Source organism: Aptenodytes forsteri, unplaced genomic scaffold, assembly GCF_000699145.1.
Source record: "Aptenodytes forsteri isolate BGI_AS27 unplaced genomic scaffold, ASM69914v1 Scaffold1, whole genome shotgun sequence".
NCBI lineage: Eukaryota > Metazoa > Chordata > Aves > Sphenisciformes > Spheniscidae > Aptenodytes > Aptenodytes forsteri.
The window spans coordinates 418490-438855 of record NW_008795035.1 but is presented as its reverse complement, the minus strand read 5'-3'; the positions used below and the strand labels follow the sequence as shown (position 1 = coordinate 438855).

Genomic DNA, 20366 nt, shown 5'->3' with positions numbered 1-20366 from the left:
ACTTTGGCTTTCCTACTTGGAAAATACCTCTGTTTCAGAAGCATCTTGCCTTTACATTTTTTGTTTCCAGCAGAATATGTATGCTATTACATAAGTGAATAATAAGTTCTTTAGAACAACTAATACTAGGTACATGTCCATTTAAAATGTTTAAAATGCATTTACAAGTGTTATAGTAACTGGTACTTAACTACTCTGGTCAAAATTATTTCTAATAACTGCATAAATCAAAAGGAATTTTTAAAGATCTTGTGTAAACCGTTATTTAGATATTTTGACTCTACTTTCTGCACCTTACATTAACACTCAAAGAACAGTATTTTAAGAAATTGTTGAGTGAATATATCAAGCAATAAATATACCTAACATTCCTATAAAAGTTCATATGTAAATATGAAAATACATTTTTTTTCCCCCCTCATCTGTCTTGTTTGTCTTATACACGCAGTATAAATCTCCCTTTTCTGGTCTAGCTCTTCAGTAGTACAATTCAGCAGCCCAACCTTTAGCAGTTATCGCACAAATTTTAGAAGCTGCTCTTCCTCCAACATTTTTACTCAGAAGAAGCTCTAATTACATTATTGAAATCACTAGAAATATCAGACATATAAATATAAACACAGATTTACATCCAAATTATTTAAGCTGAAAAGCTAGGAAACTTGCTAACATGAAAGCTTTCTGGAACATCAGGAAAACAATTCCCAGACACATCCAGCTTTTTATGCGCATCAATAAAATCTTCATATGACGCACTGAAGCATTTCAGGTTTTTTTTTTTAAACCAGCTTTTCACACAGCCCCAATTTTCAAATATAAGTATGACTTAAATGTACAATGAGAGCTAGTTCCATATAAACACCATGAGCACACAATCTAGCATGTAGTCTATTGTAATTAAGACCAGTGATTCAATACCTATTGCTACTGGCCAGGTATCATAGCAACCTTGTGTCACTGAATACTGCTGGAAAACTGTTCAGCACCAGCAAGACTATGCTTCAGGAAAATCTACAATGGCACTACAGATTGTCAACATCTGTGGGGGTTGTTACAGGGAGAACAACAAAGAAATCTGCTTTAAAAAACCCTACGCTTAGAAAATTGACAGGTATACTACAGTAGCACTACAAAAAGGAAAAAGAGAGAGAGGGAAAGGAAAGACCATTTTTTGTCATTAGTTACATAACTTATGCACCCACATCCTGATATCCATCCATATAGGCTGAAAATTGAAATAATGCTGCATTACCACATTGTTTATGTATATCCACAAAGTACTGTCTTTTTCTTTTTTTTGTTTTTACTAAACACAAGCATCATTCATCACCAACACTAATCTGAAAATAAAACAGACCCACTTTTAAAATAATATTTAAACTTCCACAAATGAACTCTAGATAGTCTTGTATAAATCTGCAAAAAAAGAAAAAACAGGTTACTATGAACAAGAACCCAATATTGATTTTTCTGCGGTGCAGTAAAGCATCTCCATTCTATTTGGCTGCTGTCAAAGCCACTCTTTAACAGCTGGAGTCAAATTGCACTATTTACAGCAAGAGCCCTTGTCAAGTGGACCATAAGTATTCTAACAATACACTATTCAAATGGCACTTTGCCACACAAATTGCTGACTTGATGAATACCCTGTGTCAATGACTAAGGCCAATATAAAAGTTTCATTTTTATGAGAGGTTTTACATTCACATATTAAGTAAAGCTTTCTTGAAGAACTATTAAGCTATATATTTTGGGTCTTTCGACATTGAAAATAATTAAAATCTGTTTAAATATATCAAGGGGATTTGACAACATTAATATGGATCTTGTGTTAACTGCATTTGTCACACTCATCTGTTATTGGTACTCCCACTGGCACGTGCAGCACAATAAAAGAATTAAAATGGTCAAAACGCCATGAAATCAAAGCATTCTGCTTTTGTATCTGTGATTTACATGATGACAAATGTTTTGAAAGAAAGCCTTTGAAGCAGGACTGCTGTGTGAGGATATTTTTCTTCTTTCTTCTTGGGATGGAGTAAAGAGAGACCATTACTTTGCAAATGTTATTTTATCTTAAATATATTATTAATGATAAGACAACTTAATAATAAATATCAAGAAAAAATACTGAATAATTTTGTGATCATGTGGATCATCTCATTGTACAAAATAAGGATCACTCAAATGTAATACCAACAGGACAGAATAGCTACCCCTCATTTTTTCTGTTACATAAATCTTCTAATACTGAATTCTTAAAAAAGAGGCTAAAATTGACCACTTTTTTTTTTTAAATAGAAATGTTATTAACAATTTAGTGTGTTGTTAAATTTCTAATACACAATTTGCCAAAGAAGCAAATTGACAATGAAATACTCATTGTATACATGCATACTAAAACCTTTTGATAACCTGAAAGTTTCACGATAGTTTCATCTGTGTGGTCATTATACGCTTATTAATATGGTATGAAATACTGAACTCTCCGATATCCACAGAACTCACTAATTTCACGGGATCTGGATTTCAGGAGACTATTTCAAGATGCTAAAATACAATGACCCAAAAGAGTCAATAGAGCACTTTTTGAAAAACCTAGGAAAAAAGTTTCTTGCATAAGAACTAAGAAAAACAGCAGACTTCATAACAAGCCTTCATTTCAGCAATAACAAAACAGTGTAAAAAAAGCCACAGAGCTCTACGCTCCTTTTGTGTAGCCCGCATTAGGCTTCTGGAATAGCATTAAGGGGATCTCCATTGTTATATTCTTCCCAGGTTCAGCTACACCCTATACACTTAGCCTCCAGCATCTCCACACCAATATACAGAACCTGCTCTAATGGGGATGGATGTGGGAAGAAGTGCTGGATGTCATGGATGACAGACTTTTGATGAATGAAAAGTGGTTTCCCAAGTATAGAACTTCATTTATTAGGAAAATAGACTAAAATAACATGACCATAACGACAAAAAGCAGGTGAAATTAAAAAAAAGAAAGAGATATTTTGACAGTCATAAGGAAGTCTAAGAGACATCAATAATATTCTGTCAATAAAAAGTCTTCATTAGGACAAGATAATTAATGAACAAAGTTTAAACAAGAAAATGGAATATTTTATTGAGAAGTCAGAGCAGCTGAGATGTATGTCTGATCACGACAAGCGCTATAAATTATTACAACTCCATTGCTGCCTATTGTGATATTACTTCCAATTCAAGATCATGATAATCCCCAAAGCATGTTAAACTCCACACTTCAGAAGTTACCAAAAACTATTTTCCCATATTCCACGAGCAGCACATTTTCATTCCAGCCACTTTGTTAAATCCATGCAATTTTCAATTTAATAGGTATGACCAAAACTACACACCAGACACAACTACTATAACTTTTTCTGTTGTTCCTCTTTAAAAAGGCAGGAATAAAACTATTCCTTTTAATAAACTAACAGTGAGACCAGATTCTGTGTCAATGGCCAGCTAGTACACCATCTGCCCCACAACATGCTCAGCAGGATTACGCTCTAATAAGACTTTCAGAAAATGGGATCAAAAAGAACTTGAGAAATCAGACTAAGGTTAATAAAAGGTCAAAGATAAATATTAAGACTTAAACAGCAATCATTATAAACTCAAAGTTTACATGTAAAGTTGTAGGTACAATAAAGAAAGACCAGAAAAGAAAATTCAATAATGAGGACTTGGATTAAGCTGTACTTTACCAGACAGAATTTTGGAATATCCAGTATTTCATTTACCATAATTAATTAAGCTAGAAAAAGGCCAGAGACCATTCTGAAGGCTGTTTTCACGTGTGAGTTGAGCAAAAACATTTTTCATGTTCCCATACTTGTGGGAAGGTATTTTTGATCTACATTCAAGGTTGAGGAATAGCAGACATGACTTTCTCCGTTTATTGCAGAGAATAGAATTCCCAAAACCCATTAATTAAAAAGTGGTAAACATGAACAAACAACATTGAGGCCCTATTCTTAAGATACACTCGTATCAAGAGCTCAGGGAATATATTCACTCCTGATGCATGAACAGGGTTTTCAGAAAAATGTATGCACCATTATCTTCCAACCTGAATAAGGTAATAGCTACCTCGTTGAACTTGAGATTGTATTAAATTTGAGAGAGCTTTAATAATTGGTTTTACATTTAGCAAATACAGGCTTTTTAAATATCTACAAATAACTGATAAAAATATAGATATATCTAGGCCACAAGCAAGTAGAATGACTATTGGATTTTCAACCTTACTTCTCATTATATGGTGTCTCTATACTCATTTTCTCAGCTTTAACAGCACGTTAACACTAGTTTCAGTATGGTATTTCCTTCTATTACTTTTTGAAAACAAAAAGAAAGAGCACATCTTTTTCATCAGTCACAATTATTTGGTTTAATGACTTCTGTAAAAAGAGATTGTTAGATAAAGCCAAGTACAGTGCCTGGCCAAATCTCTCCTGAAGACTGTCATACCTATTTGCAGCCTAGTATCTCACAAGAACATCGCCATCCTCTTTTCAGCCAGTAAGGTGCCAAATTTAATCGCACTAATATAAATGTAAGGCACTTGCACTCTGTGTTCTGTGATGATGTTAACAGAAAACAAACACCCAGTAAAAACTAGCACTGAATGACAACAGGAACCTGCAGTTTCATAGAAAAGCAATAATGGAAAGGCCAGTAGCATTGTGCCGTGATGTGTTTTTTCTCAAGACATACATCCGAACTGGTGGGTTCAACTGTTCTGAGGGTACTACTAATAGGTGCAGTCATAAGCCAGAGGCATAAGGAAATAGGGTCTAACTATGGGTGCTAAGTCTGAGAAAATCCTTCTGAGATGATCTACTGGTGACCTTGCATAAGGCACTCCCCCCCATCTTCCCCATTTGTTCTATGAAATGGGGTTGAAGGCATAAAAACCTGAGCCAGTTGGAACAAGGCTTTATAAACTTAAATCCAAGCCTCCATGCCACTTATACAGGGCTACACATCAGTGAACGTGAAAGAGTAAAGAATTTGGATCACAACTCATTGCTCTTGAGAAACACTCTTCATTCTTACCTTATCTGAAGATTTTTCTGTATGGGTAAGATTGTAAGAGACCATGCCATGCTTATAAGAGCTAAATGGTTTGTATCCAGCATTTTTATTTCTTTTTGACTCTTGAGATACAGGAAGTAGAGCATCTGCCACAAAGTATTCTGAATCTTCAATGGAAGTAAGAATTGCTTTTGCTGTTTCACCTGTTTCATGTCGTTCCAGCGTGCCTAGAGAAACACAAGAGAAGTTGTAATTTTTTCAAAGAACAACACTATTTCATATTTCAGCCTAAGTATCATAGTATCAACATAGTACATTTAATGTGAGCAGATAAATTATGAAACATTTACAGATGAGCTAATTCCTCATCTCTGGACCTTAAAAAATGTAATTTTACACAACAGTATTCTACAGCATTACTATGTTAAAAATATAAAGCCTTATTTCTGAAGAAATCACTACAGCAAATACCTTAGATTCAGACCACAAGAAACTTAAGATTTTTATATAATGTGTGAAGTCAGATGCAGTTTTCAAAAGGAGCAAAGGAAATTCAGAAGAATAACACTTGCCCTAACTCTGTTCAAATCAGCGTCATTTGTTTTTTTCCTCACAAAGCCCTCACAGAGCATCTGTATCATTAACAGTGTAAACAATAACACATTTATGTAATATTTTAGTGCTGTCCTCTAGTGTTCTAGATTACAAACAGCAAGGGAAAGCTCAAATTTTTCCTTCCATTCCTAAAACCCATCTTTACCTCCGACACTTTTTAAACACCTGAATATACTACATGTAGCTTAGTAGTCAGGAATAGGAATACAACGTTTCAGAGACTCTTTCATCACTTGTGTTGCTCTAGGCAATCTGATCCCTTTAACTGTTATACCCAGTTATATTATTTTAGTAATTTTATTTAGTAATAATTTTAGTAATAGTACTTAATGTGTAACTAACATTAAAGATACCTAAACTGAGCTTAAACGTGTTTGAAATGAGCTCCTATTAAATATTATACATTTCCTATAGGAATTAAACTCATAGAAATTGCTGAAATGGCATGTTTCCTATAAATACCAGATAAGAGACACATGAAGGATTTTAAAAGTATTAAATATCTGCTATAACGCGAAACGTTTTTTCCCTTAAGTTTGAATTCTTTGTAGCCTCAAGTAATACAACATGAATTTTCCCTTTCACCGCTACCAGAAAAAATGTGTAACATTGAAGTTCTATCAGTAACACCTGCTAAAAATATTGGACTGGGATTGAGGGATCTCATACAATAAGTGTTCGTGTGTGTATGTGTGTATAAAATCTCTTTATCTGAAATTATTTCTCTGAAACTCATCCATTCCTGTTCACTGTAGTTACTTATGTCACCTCTGTTACTTATATGGCCAAGAGTCTTTGAATTCAGAGCAGAACAAAGTAATGCAACTGATTCTTTGTCACCTACAGAATCGATTGTATACCATAGATGATTACAATATTGCACTGAAAAAATAAGGATTAGCCCCAGTTGTTTTTAATACATCATTTTCTTCATCCCTCCCCAGGATTTGCAGCGTGTCAGGGATCATTACAGAACTGAATATTTACTGGAAGGTAAGCAAGTTGCCCAAAGATCTTTACAGTTGGACTGTCTACAAACACTTCAAAACAATGCTGGCTACAAAGCTCCCAACATCGCAAGATTTCAGTATTTCAGGAAGACAAAAACTATATTAATAGATGCCTACAAGGAAGGATTGTACAATTCATGCTAGACATGTGAGTAAATACACATTCTTAAAAATATTATAGTGTTTGCAAAGTTAAGAAGTTTGGAAATAATACAGTCACACAGCTAATTTTATTTTGGCCTCTTTCTATATGCAATGTAGTCTTTCAAGCTATAAGCGTGCCCTATTTCCCCACAGAACTCCCTGCATCATTCAGAGCAAAAGATGAACAAATGTCACCAGGGAAGTAGTTGTTCCCCCTTATTGTTAATTGTGAAGGACAAAGCTTTCTCTGGGACCTTCTGCAGCAAGTCCGCTATGCAGGGAATATTTATATGTATACACACACACATATGTATCCATCCTTGTTTTCTGTATCACTTTTGTCTGTGCAATTCACTACTAGAGTACTCAAGTGCTTCAGAAAGACTGTTATCATAATATCCCTGTGAAATTACAGGGTTTCATGTTATTTTTATGGGCAAGAAACTAAGGCAGAAATTACAATAGATTTTTAATAAATCCCAAGAATTTGGGGGGCATGGTATTAAATTTCAAGGACCTGATTATACTCTTTAGCATTAGACAGAACTTCAAAAATTCAAAACAGGTTTTGTTAGCTCCAGATGCATCTATGAGTGCCTCACCACCAGTCATCCCTCAGAGCCAGACTATTCTGTGGAATAATCTTGTGGATATGTAATAGAATACACTGATTTAAGGCTATCATACTACAGTGGCAAAAGAGGATAAAACCATTTTTCCAACAAAAATCAAGATCTGAGTTGCCCAACTTTTTATCCTCTGATATATGCATATACACTCGAGATTAAAAAAGAAAATATATTTAAGACTTGCATTATTTTCCATATATTAGAGCTTCTTCCCTGGCAACAGCTTCAGAGCCAGGTTTTCAACTTCTGATTGAAGGACAAATTTTTAGTTGAAAGAAAAAGAAACAGACCAGAAGAAGTGGTAAAGTTACAGGAGATGGGGACAGCAGCATTTCACATTTGAAGACCGTGGCCTGAACGGAATAAACAGGCAGTCTTGATATATGTGAAAAAAAATTGATATTTTATATATTTCACACACACACACCTCTATCTTATTTTCAACTGCTGACAGATGTGTTTCTACATATTATAGACTTATGGATGCAAACTGAGAAACAACTGAACAGGTTGTCGGGTTACTGAACGCTTCTGCCACCAAACTCTTTTCTAAATGTCAGTGTCAGGACCACGCTATAGCAAGTATACCATTTTGTATGTGTAGTTTGGAGAAGAGAAAATTAACTTCTTATCAACCGAAAAAAATCCCTTCTGGGTTCATACTAGGCAAGAAAGGCAAGAAATATGACTCAGCCTCACACATAGAGGAGGTAATTTTTTTTTTTTTTAAAGCATGTTTATAGACAGGAACATTGAATAGAAAACAATGCCCTGGACAACAGCTTAGTTTCTTACTGACAGAAGGCTATGGTATCATAAGATCAATTTCAAAAACTAGAGTTCCATCTCTAAATCATTTATCATTCACAACAGCTATCTCAAATCCCTTATAAGTAGCACCTTCTAGAAGATGGTTCCTTTCTTAAAAACGTGCTTGCTTGCATATACTTCTTAACTATGGATCTCTGTACATATATATGTACAGATTTGTGTGTACATCTGGAGCTGCAATAAAAGGGCATAAAGTGCATAGGAAAATGATTGTGATGGAAGAGGGTGGGTGATCATGAAAGTATTACGAAGTATTTATTTTATCCAGTGTACTTTACACTTCTGAAAAGTCCAAAAATACTCATTTGCAGAACAGGTGGCAGAGACAAAATAGAGATCTGTATTCTGCAATTCCTGAATATGTCTTTAAGAGAAACAAACGGGGTGGGGTGGGGGGGAAGCAGGGAAGGGTGGAGAAACCTGTCTATGTGACAAAGACGTTCTGACCACTGCAAACAGCCAAAAGAATACTGGGGCAGCGTGGTCATTATTCCAGAAAGAGTTATTTGTTAGGAATATGTTGTCTCCGATTTTAAAGGAAAATAAAAATACAAAGAGTAAGAAAAGACACAGCCTGTACATGGGAGTACAGGAAAGAGGACAGAAATAAAAAAAAAATCTCAAACCTGAAGTATTTTAAACACAAACATGCCCAAAAGCTTTTGATTGGGGAGCATAAAATAACAGTGGATGAAAGGGAAAAGATAGGGTTTTTCTATGTAGCAGCAACACTGCTGCCATGACCCCCTACTATACATACAAAATACAGGAAAAGAAAGTCTTTATCTCTCTCAAGCTGTGACCATAGCAACCAAGTCTCAGGAACAGACAAGAGTGGAGTATTTCACTCTCCTGGGCAGCTTTGGACCACCAGATGTGACTGGCTAGAGACTGTTACAACATCTTATTCTTCTTCTGGACCAAGTACTACAAATGGTGTCTCTTGGTGTTAGCGCTGCCCACACAGTTCTCCAGGTTCCGCTCTTACTGAATGATGTATTTTTACTGGGGAGGTCATGCACATTATCCTGCCTCAAGACAAGGTATTCACTGACATCACATGACTTGTCATATCATCAAGCTCCAGTGCTTTCTGTTTGCTGTCACAGCTAAAGTATTGAAAATCCTCAATATTGCAGTGCTGCTGTGACCTAGTAACTCAGCTGAATCTTACAGCATAACAGCGATCTGTGAATGAAAAACAGTTTCAGAATTGATTTTATTTAAAAAGAGCACGTGGTCAAGAACAAATCCTTTTGTTTACTAGTAGCCAAAACAAAAAACTCACCTTTCAGAACAAGTATCATCTGTAATATCAGCTGTTTTATTTTCTGTCAAGATCTTCCTTTCCATAAATACCTATTTCATCTGAAAAGAAACTCCCATGTTGTCCTGGTTTTGGCAGGGATAGAGTTAATTTCCTTCCTAGTAGCTGGTACAGTGCTGTGTTTTGGATTTAGCATGAGAACAAAGTTGATAACACACCGATGTTTTAGTTGTTGCTGAGCAGCGCTTACACTAGTCAAGGACTTTTTAGTTTTCCATGCTCTACCGACTGAGGAGGCTGGAGGTGCACAAGAAGCTGGGAGGGGACACAGCCAAACTGGCCAAAGGGACATTCCATACCATGGGACGTCATGCTCAGTACATAAACTGGGGAAGGCTGGCCGGGGGGGCCGCTGCTCGGGGACTGGCTGGGCATCGGTCAGCGGGTGGTGAGCAATTGCACTGTGCATCACTTGCTTTGTGTATTATTATTATATTATTATTATCATTTTATTTCAATTATTAAACTGTTTTTATCTCAACCCACGAGTTTTTCTCACTTGTGCTCTTCCAATTCTCTCCCCCATCCCACCAGGGCAGGGGGGGAGTGAGCGAGCGGCTGGGTGGTGCTCAGTTGCTGACTGAGGTTAAACCACGACACATGTGCTTTCTTCTATGCTGGCAGAGTCAGGCAAACAGAAGTTTTATGTTCCTCACTAGAAGATGCTTGAATTTTACAAGTCTATCATCCTGCTCTAAGACAGTGGTCAAGCACTTCGCTTGAAAAATTTCTCCTAACTGCTAGTGCTACCACTCTAATAGTGAATGGCCCAAAACAGATGGAACAAACATTGCATTAAGTAAGCATATACATTTCCAACCAGTATCAAGACAAAAGTAAATGCAATCTAACAAATAGTAACCAGATAGATCAAACAAAAACCCAGCCTATTAAAAGCTAATAATCTTTAAAAGGCTATTTTACATATAGGAATATATTAACAGTGGAGATGCCCTGTGACTACAGCACTGTATACAGGAGCATGTAGAGTGTCTTGGCAGACACTCCATAATGATTTTTGCATTTGGAAGATTCTGTCATGTAGTCCAACTGCTGTACGTTACTGACGTTCTTCAGAATATACACTTCCAGAATAGCATTAACAAACTGTCATCAGAATGCCCTTCAGCTAAAGAAAGCAGTGATGAACAATTCAAAGAAAACTACTGGAATATCATATATAATGCAGGTTTACATATGTAGGTAAAAAGAGTAGTTCTCCAATGCAGCCAGTCCTCATCTCGGGATATGTGCTGAAGACACAACACCCCAAAAGAAGGGACATTAAAACTCCCCTGTTCTCCTCCTGACTCAATCTAAGCTATTCTAAACAGCAAAGGACAATAATCCTGTAACAGGAATTGCTGAGATACAGCAAATGTGCTAAACTGGGCTGAACAGAAGTGGCCAGCTCTGAACGTGAAAGTGATGTGAACAGATTCTGTCTATTTCTTTCTTACCATCTGAACATGGAATGAGGGTGAGAATCCATTCCTTCATGTCTGGAATGAAAACCCTCCCTGGTATGAACTCTTCTGTCTGACTACACTGACCACATCAATCAGTTCTCATTTCCACTCTTGTTTTTTAAAATGTATATAATCTTACTTCATTATTAATAATAAAAAAGAATGAAGATCAACTATCAACTGTAAAACACACATCATTTTAAACACAGACACATACAGCTAAATTCCATACATGTTCCACCTGGCATACATAAAGTACGTTAAAGTATGCATGTGTATGTATACATATGAATATTAAGATACCTGACTATTCTCAGTACAGAAGAGTATGTCCTTAACTTCTGCAGATTGGGCAAAAGATGACATTGTTTTTTTTTTTTTTCCCTGAGACAGCCTTTTCCAAGCTCCACTACCTTTTATTATTCTACATCAATAAGTAGTCACTGAACAATGACTCAAATTTAGATAACTATGAAATACTCAAGTGCAAGCTACAGTCTGACCTGAAGTTTACATGTATAAAATACAAAATGCCATAAAAAAGGCAAAATATTAGTTAAGTTTTAACTTAAGGCTGACAAATTAAAACAAACAAAAAACCCCAAACACTAAACTTCCACAAAGCATATATATTCATGCTTAGGACTTATTTTGAATCATTCACATTTTCAAAATATGCTAACCAATGTTTCCTCATCCTTTATGTCTTTTAGGAATTAGGGATTTAAGTGACAGCATAAGACGTGTAGAGAAACTACAGTAAAATGGCAACCTTCCATCTTATTGCATGTTATCATTTGCATCATATATGCTACCTTGAATTTCTTCACAGAGCTGCTTTCTTCAAGAAAGATTGTCTAAACCAAAAATGGTTTAATGTTGCATTAAGTGTTAATTGTTTAATGTTACAGTACTCTTGGCCCAAGAAGTTATCTTGTCTCAGTTCAATAGTGCACATCTGGGTTAACTCACTCCCTGCAGGTTCTCCCTTTCGCTAAGGATGCCTCTTAAGCATGAAGGTGGAGGGGGGAGAGAAATCAGGAAGATCTCAACGCACATAGTGTCTGCCCTAACCATTAATGTCGAGGGTCAGACCATGACCTAAGAACAGAAGAAGCTAAATCACTAGAGCCTTTTTCCAAATACGAAAAGCTCCCTTCAGGGGAGACACAAGCCTTTCACAGTCTTCAATTAACTCCTCCTAGTAATGCAACAGGGTGCTTAACATTTGAGCCATAGTTTTGTAAGGGCTATTGTTTACAGTTTCACAAGGGATGATGAAATTAGGTGCGATGTAACTGTTTGAGAGATCACTGTTAGGAATATCAAATGAGACCTATTTGTCCTAATATCAGAAAGAGTATGCACAAAAGTGTTTTTTGTATAACCAAGCAGACTTTAGGGCCCATATTCTGGGTGCATTCACAGATGTACCTGACTTAAGATAAATCTGTTATTTAAACAAATTGCTTACCAATATTATATTGTGTAATTCTAAAAAGAAGGAAAGCAAAGACATTGTGTGGCTGTGAATTGGCTGTGTAGAATTTGTGAGTGTGTGTACAAGACTGATTGAATGACAGGACTTTTTTTAAAGCACAGGGTTAGACTGAAACAAGAGAACTTTTACTCAAAATTCAGAGTGTCTTGGAAAAAAACCACAAAAGTAAATGAAGCAATTAGTCATACACCATCTCTTCCTGAAAAACTTGCATCTCTCCAAGAGCCTTGAATGTTTTCATTCACACAAATTATGGCAATTTTATCAAAAGTTTAGTTTTACTAACTAAATGTCTAACAAGAGTTCACTAAAACAACTCTGTAGGCATTTCTATCAAGTAACGCTTACCACAATTTGACCATTTTGAAGATTTATGGTTTATCACCAGTTAAAGATGAAGTTCATTGCCCTACTCACATGAACCGCATAGAGATCGACCTGGTGCCCCTTCCTAACAAAACCATTTCACAGTTACTGCATCTTACTCCCACAGATATATAAGTGACTTGGATTTCTGACCAGGGGCATAGGATCCTACAGGCAAACTTTGTTAGCCAGGCTCTTTTGCTCCCAATTATGTAAAGGATACGCATGTAGCGTGCATGTAGCATGTTTCACAAAAGACTTACCAGATGTAGTTATCAAGGACTCTAAAACTGTGTTTTCCACCAGCCCAGATCTTTAGGCTATGCAGAGTTTATTAAAAAAAAAAAGAAAAAGGTAGTGACTGCTATGACTTTGACCCTAGCTACACCACAGCCTCCAGCATATGAAACGCAACCACAGGATGTATCAGCTAGGCCACACTCACCCACTCAAATCTAATTCTGACCAATGACCTGCAGAGAAAGAGACATACAGAAAAACAGAAAGACAGAGGGAGAGAAAGGAAAAATGAAAACATATCGAAAGAGACTGTAAATTACTAAATTTTGCAGGGACAAAAGTGTCACAGGAGTGTAGTTATTGTTGCTTCTACAATTATCTAGGCATAAGTGTATAATAAATTAATGACCGAGTTTACTTTGATACAGTTCTAAGAGTTCCATTAAAACTGTACAACTTATTTGCCCAGAGCCACCTGATGAAACCTAAACCTTGGTTTTCTAAATAGTTCAATCACTAATTTCTTTCCGAGATGAGAAGAGCTGTCAGACATACTAAATGAGGGTCTACTTAAAAAAGAAAACCCAAACCAAAACAAACAAAACCCTACACATTCTGCAACTGACATGATACTTGCACAGAGTTTACCAGAGGTTTAGAAGACTTATTATTGTTGGCACCAATTATAAAAATATTGGTGCATATATAGCTACGTACAAATTATCTTTAAAGAGTGTTTGAAAATGTTCCAGCATGTTTGACCATCAATATGATCAAAGGTTTGATCTATAACACCACTACATGCAGAGTAATTTCATTTTCTCCACAGCAAGGATGCCTCTGAAATAGAAGAGGTTTTATGTAACAGTTTAAATTACTCAATGTGACATTAACATTGCAAGAAACACTTTCAGAGTATTTTGAACTCTTGTCTATTTTTATTTTTTTTTTTGCGATAGAAGTGATCATACAAATGGATTTGTATGATCTGACTAACGTTAGACACTGCATATTTTATGGGGGCTGCCAATCTCATTAAAAGCTTGTTTTAATTTACTGATACCTGTGTAGTTTTTAAATGCTTAAGTTTTCTGTGCTTGACAGCTACCTTAAGGTAGTGGTATTTTTTTTTGTTTCTCAGCAAAAGTGTTTCAAACCATTTATCATTCATGTTAAAGTCATGAAACACATGGGTGTTTCATAAAATCTTCATGCTTTAAAGTATGGACTCAAAGCTGAACATTACACTTCTGTGAAATACACCATCTTGTTCCCACCAAAGACAATTTTAACTGAAGCACCTTTACCTTTTCTGTTTGCCCAAGCAAGAGAGGTCTATACAGAATCCATCCCACGTGACAACAGGGAGTCAATCTTACAGTGAACGGAATTGACAGTCTTTCACTTATCTCTACTAAAAAAACCAAGCTATACACATGTAGAAAATTATGTATAAGTATCAACATAATGGTAAGTTTGCAAAGACAAGTAGTAATAGCAAAGAAAGTCTCTGAATTGAGGTAGCAGGCACTTTTATGCAAGTGTCTGCATAAAAACAGAGTATAATGTATTAATGTTTTATACATTAAAACATGTTTTTAAAATTACATAATACCTCGCGTGTTCCAAGAATAATTCTATAGAAAGCACTGTCATTTTTAGGATTCCTGCTTTGCTTAGATGCAGAAGTTGGAAGCCGAGACAATCTTAATGCTTCAGCACTTGACAGGAAAATGGCAGAAATATTATTACTAAGCACTCAGATACCCAGATGGCAAAATACAAGAAAAAGTATTATATTGAGAAAAGGATTCAAATAGGGCACAAATAGGGAAAGAAATACACATTAAACAGTGTGGATAAAACAAAATATTATATAGATATTTATTTAGTAATTTGTCCTCAAGAGTTCAGAGGTACATGAAAAGAAAGCTAAATTCAGAATTGCACAAATTAAATTTGTGCAATTAGATTCGCACAAATGGTCTTAAACTTAACATCTCTGAGCTTTTCAAAGCTTAACTTTATAAACTACTTCTCCTTCAAATACATATCTTAAGTGTAGTTAGTTATATAACCGTACTTTAATCTCTATGTTTTTATCTTTATTTTGTCATCTATAGCAATTCAATTTTATGTAGAAAACTTTAGTTATGTCCTCTATTTCTAATTAATTTAATTGTCCTGTATGTAATTAAATGGTACAGAATATTAACAAGTAAAAGATAAGGATTCATAAACAATTCAGAGGTGAGGATAGTCATCAAAAAAGTAAAACATCAAGCAGGTACTTAACTTAATAGAAAGCTTATTATAACATTTATAATCAAATATCATCTTACGAATTATATTTCCCAGCAGTGCACATTTCAAGCAGATACAGTAGAATCACCACTGCCATTAACAGACACACAGATTATGTACTAAAAATCACCATGATCGCCACAGCTTTTGTACAGATAGCAAGCACAATGTGGAAAAAACTGTATCAAATCTGAAATTGATATATGAATAATTTATCTAAAGCGTTTTGTAAAAATGTGTTAGATAGTTTCAATCAGAAAAATTAATGGAGTTTCTTGTTCCTGAAGTACTGGATCATCCTTCAGATTATTCAGTGCTTTTGCAAAATTAAGAAATCAGGTTTTGTGTATAAAACATAATTGTCCCTTTGTATGTAAAAAGCAAGATCCCCCAGGCGAGTGGCTTAGAATATGACACAAAGTTTTTTGAACTTTGGCTTTAGAGCTCATGAGCCATTTTTAAAAAACAGCTTCTAAACAAGTAGTGAGAAATTATAATGGCACTACTACAATAACCTGTGAAAACACCCTTACCGGTCCTCTGAAAAAGATCAGAGGAGGAGGTTTTCTGCATTTTGGACAGATTTCCCTTGTCATATGGGGTACTGTTCACACTGATACCATGAATGCAAGCGAGCCGTGTCGGTACTTGAATTTATTCTAATATAGCACATTAGCAATAACAGTAGTGACCACGTCATAGACGACAATGCAATAAGACAATCCCCAGTGCCTTCAGATAAGAAGCCTGTAAGATGACTAAGCCACCACGTCTTCTCAAACTGAAGTGCAGTAATGCACCAGCACATCTCATAATTCCTTTGCCTTAATACCTTACATACTCTCCATTCAAACTATTTCATCTGCCATCTGAATCACTTAACTGGAAACAATCTTCCAAAAACATCGTTAACTACACAAATCCAAACTATTATTTATTGATGATTTTGACCTTTTCTAGCAAGAACTGTAAGCATACACTTAATTTTGACTATACAGGAGATCTGATCTCAGCCGAAATACTCTTTAGGCATATGTTTCAATTTTTTTCCTGTGTTGGGTCTAGCATCATGCAAGAGTTATCAAAATTTGCATTCCCTGGGTGAGTATGAAAAATACAATGTAGCCAGTATAACATTAACTGCGTATTATTATGATAATTGAACAAAAAGTTTTATTAAGTGATGTTATTCTATTTTTAAACTCACACTAAGCATGCTGTAAAACAATAAAACAGAACAAGACTTGCAAGGCAGAAGGAAATAACAGGAAATTAGTAGATGATTCATTCTGCAAGCATGATGAACTTCAAGGAATAAATTTATGTTAAACTAGTACTAATTGAAAGACTAAATCTACCTCTGATAAATGAAGATTGCTACCTCTGAGCAAGGAAGATTGTTCTTTAAAGTCTACCCATTCTTTCCTCGCTCTCAATACATATTAGATAGAAATGTGGCTCGGTAGACGTGCTGCCATATGCTGTACACAGCAAGAAAAAAACACTGATCCTTTTATTACTACATCTTATTGTACTGATATTTACCTTCTTTAAAAAAGCAAATATACCAACTGCTTAGGAAAATGTAAAAGCAATATAGATAACAGCTAATTTCCTTATTAAAGTGGATTTCAAGTGGTAGCTATTGGAAGAAATATTCTGCAGTTTAATTAGAATAGAATTTGTTATTGATTATCATATTTGTCATCTAGCACACAAGTTTGGAACATATCCTGTACACATGCTATATTAATATTCCAAATGTATTATTAGATCAATATTTATTGTCATGGAAAGATATTCCACTGTAATGGAAAGTTGCCGTTTCCATATATTAAAATTTAGGCAAAATACATTAAGCTACCCAGATATAGAAAACAATACAGAAGCCATGAACTAATATCACTACCCATGTGCATGTGCAATAACAACATTTAAACTTAGACTAGAATAATTTTACTTTGTTCTGTAAACCAAAGGACTAAAAGGATGGGATTCAATTTATCTTATTCTAGACCTGTAATAGCAGCAGGCAGTTAGCTTTGCTTTTCCCCTCCTCTTCTTTAGGCTCCCCTTGTAGTCAGTGGGGAAAAGATATAGACTTTTACTTATTCCTACTTCCTCCTGCTCATTACAAAAACAACATGAACTACTAGCTCGTAGGTAGAGAACTTAAGTATAGATAGAAGTCTCAAGTTAGATAAGGTAAATTCCACTTGAAGTTAACTATACTCTTGGTATTTAACACATTTCAGCATAAATTATGCTGAAATGCCTATTTTTTGGAATAAAGGCAGCCCATTGTACTCAGGCAACTTCCCATTGACAACATAAAATAAGGAATCTTTGGCAACCTCATGAAGAGAGGGTGCAACAAGTTGTACATGAAGTAGTACTGGCTTAGATTTTAATCTGTGTGACAATGTTTCTCCCACCCCATAAAGTGTAAAAAAACCTACTATGAAAGCCCACTAAAAGACATCTTAAATATTTTTAAAACTTCAGAATACTTTTTCAAAACGTGTCAGCCTCTGTCATAGGAAATTGGACGATGAACTGTTACGCATAATGAAGTCTTTCATATGCTTAAGGGGTCATCCTCTTAATTACCTGGCGGAAGGACAGTTTTGGAGCTAAATGGGTATAACTGAAAGACAGTCAATAGGTGTCCCTAAACTTTTGTAAAGTCACCTGTCAAATCCAACAGAATTATTGCTGACTCTACAACAGTGTAAATATTGAAATATTCATGGAAATTTCTTAATCCACAGCCTGAAATTATAAACAGACTGGCTGTTTTCCCAGTTATCCATTAACTCTAGTACAGTAACACTGTTCAGATTTTTTTAAACTGCAAACAGTGATATATGAATCTGACACAAAATCAGGTCCTCCACTGACTTTCATTTAAAGAGGCAAAGCCTCAGTCACGAAGCTAACTGCATAGCCAGAAGAAAAATATAGAGAAAACACTTTTTGACTATAGAAACAACAAAAACTTTATCTTATGTCCATTTCCGTAATGGAATCCAAGCACAAGGCTACCACTTAAACTTCATCCTATTTAACTGAGTCAGGGAACATGCTCACAGGTAATTGTATGGGCAAGTGGTACTATGCATGGCTGCCTGTTCATTTGCCAACAGATGAAAATCATAATGAAAGGCTGCTGTGTTTCTGCAGAGGTTTGTTTGTGATGCTGTATACATCTTTCTCATACATCTGAACAACGCTTTGTCTGCCTGAGTGGCACTGAAGTATCTACATAGCTCTTGATCTAGGTCAGGCCAATTTCAAGGATCAACGCCATGACCTCTTGTGTTCTCCTGCAACACAGATATAATTCACATTAAAGCAACTACAGTATAGCCTAGTAGGCTTTCCCAGTTATTCACCCTAGATGGCATCTTTTAGTTACCAATGCCTAACAGGAACAAAAAAAAAAACACCTTAATTCGTTAATTGCTAATGTAGCAAATAACTGCATTCCTTCTTGTGTTCCAGCTATTCCTTAAGAGGTGGCAATTGTAGCTCTCATTCTTGCTTGATACTAGTAACAAGAGATACAGAAACAGCAATAGAAACCACACTTTTAACTATCTGCACCCTTTCTGAATATGTAATATACATGAGCAGTGACATCAATTTTGCTTCATTTTTAATTTTGAAATAGGCAGCATTTTTACAGCTAAAAGGAGAGACAGTTAAAAATATACTCCAATTTTTGTCTCTATGGTACTATTACAGTCCTATGCTATTAAATCTCACATTAAGACTTGCCACCTTGTGAGCTTTAACCTTAATTCACATCATAGGAGCACCTGAGGAGCTCTTACACTGTATCCTACAAATATAACAACAGCACAGACTATGATGGATCCATAACAAATACATCACAAAAGTATGTATGAAAAATAATCATTGCATGCTCAACATCAGCGTTTTAGAGCTTTAATATCTCATCTATTTCCTTTTTTTAAACAAAGTGATTAAGTTCTGATAGAAAATAACTGATGCAAATCCATTAAAAATGATATCTACAACAGATTTATAAGGAAACAATATTCTGTGGTCCTTTATTACATTTGTTTGCTCGATTTTATTGCAGAGTTTCAAATGCACATTAATCCTTTGGTTAAAAGATGACTCTACAAGGAATGCTAATAAACATTTAAGTATAATGACCTTCAAGGATGTCTCTCTCTCAAATTGGTATGTCTTCAGAAACAGCCTAGCTACAGTTACATGTTTTTGAGAAATAGCCTTTTTAGCTGTGAAATAAAAGAAAACATTCTATATCAAGATTTCCCCCACCTAAATTTCTCAACTGTTTTCAACATTAGTTTGAAAAGAGCCATGAAGATGTAGATAGAACAGCTGGAGACTGGTAGCATCTTCACAAACTTCTTGAGAAGTTGAAAACGTGTGTATTTATTAATGATTACTGAACATTTAGATGCCTGCTCTAGTTTCTCTTAGTTACAACAGGGATTAGTACAATATCTTTCCATTCTACCTTTAATACTTTACCACTAGTAAAGGTGACTTTCTGGTAATTACTACAAAACAAGCAGTTAGGCAATGATAAGAATCAAATTAATTTCTCATTTTTGCTGTTTTATTTACTTTATGCTAAAGCATGGGGCAGATATAGCTTACAGCTTTTACTGTTAACAGAAATACTATTTGCATAGACAAAATGCACACTGCCATTACAGGGGAGAAATAATCATGAGATCTAGCAATACCTCTAGGAACAGAAAAGAACACATTGGAGAGGAATCAGAATGGTTTAGGTTGGAAAAGACCTTTAAGATCATCAAGTCAACCATTAGCCCTAGCACTGCCAAGCCCACCACTAAACCATGTCCC

The 20366-nt window shown here is 35.4% G+C and overlaps 1 protein-coding gene across 1 annotated transcript in view; it reads right to left on the bottom strand.

The window, feature by feature from the left end:
• The window catches only part of WDR72 (WD repeat domain 72), a 115917-nt gene that overhangs the window by 73981 nt on the left and 21570 nt on the right, over positions 1 to 20366 (bottom strand). Inside the window, exon 13 of the mRNA XM_009276464.1 lies at positions 5080 to 5285. Within this exon, the coding sequence (XP_009274739.1) occupies positions 5080 to 5285 (206 nt within the window). The remainder of the gene's footprint in view (positions 1 to 5079; positions 5286 to 20366) is intronic.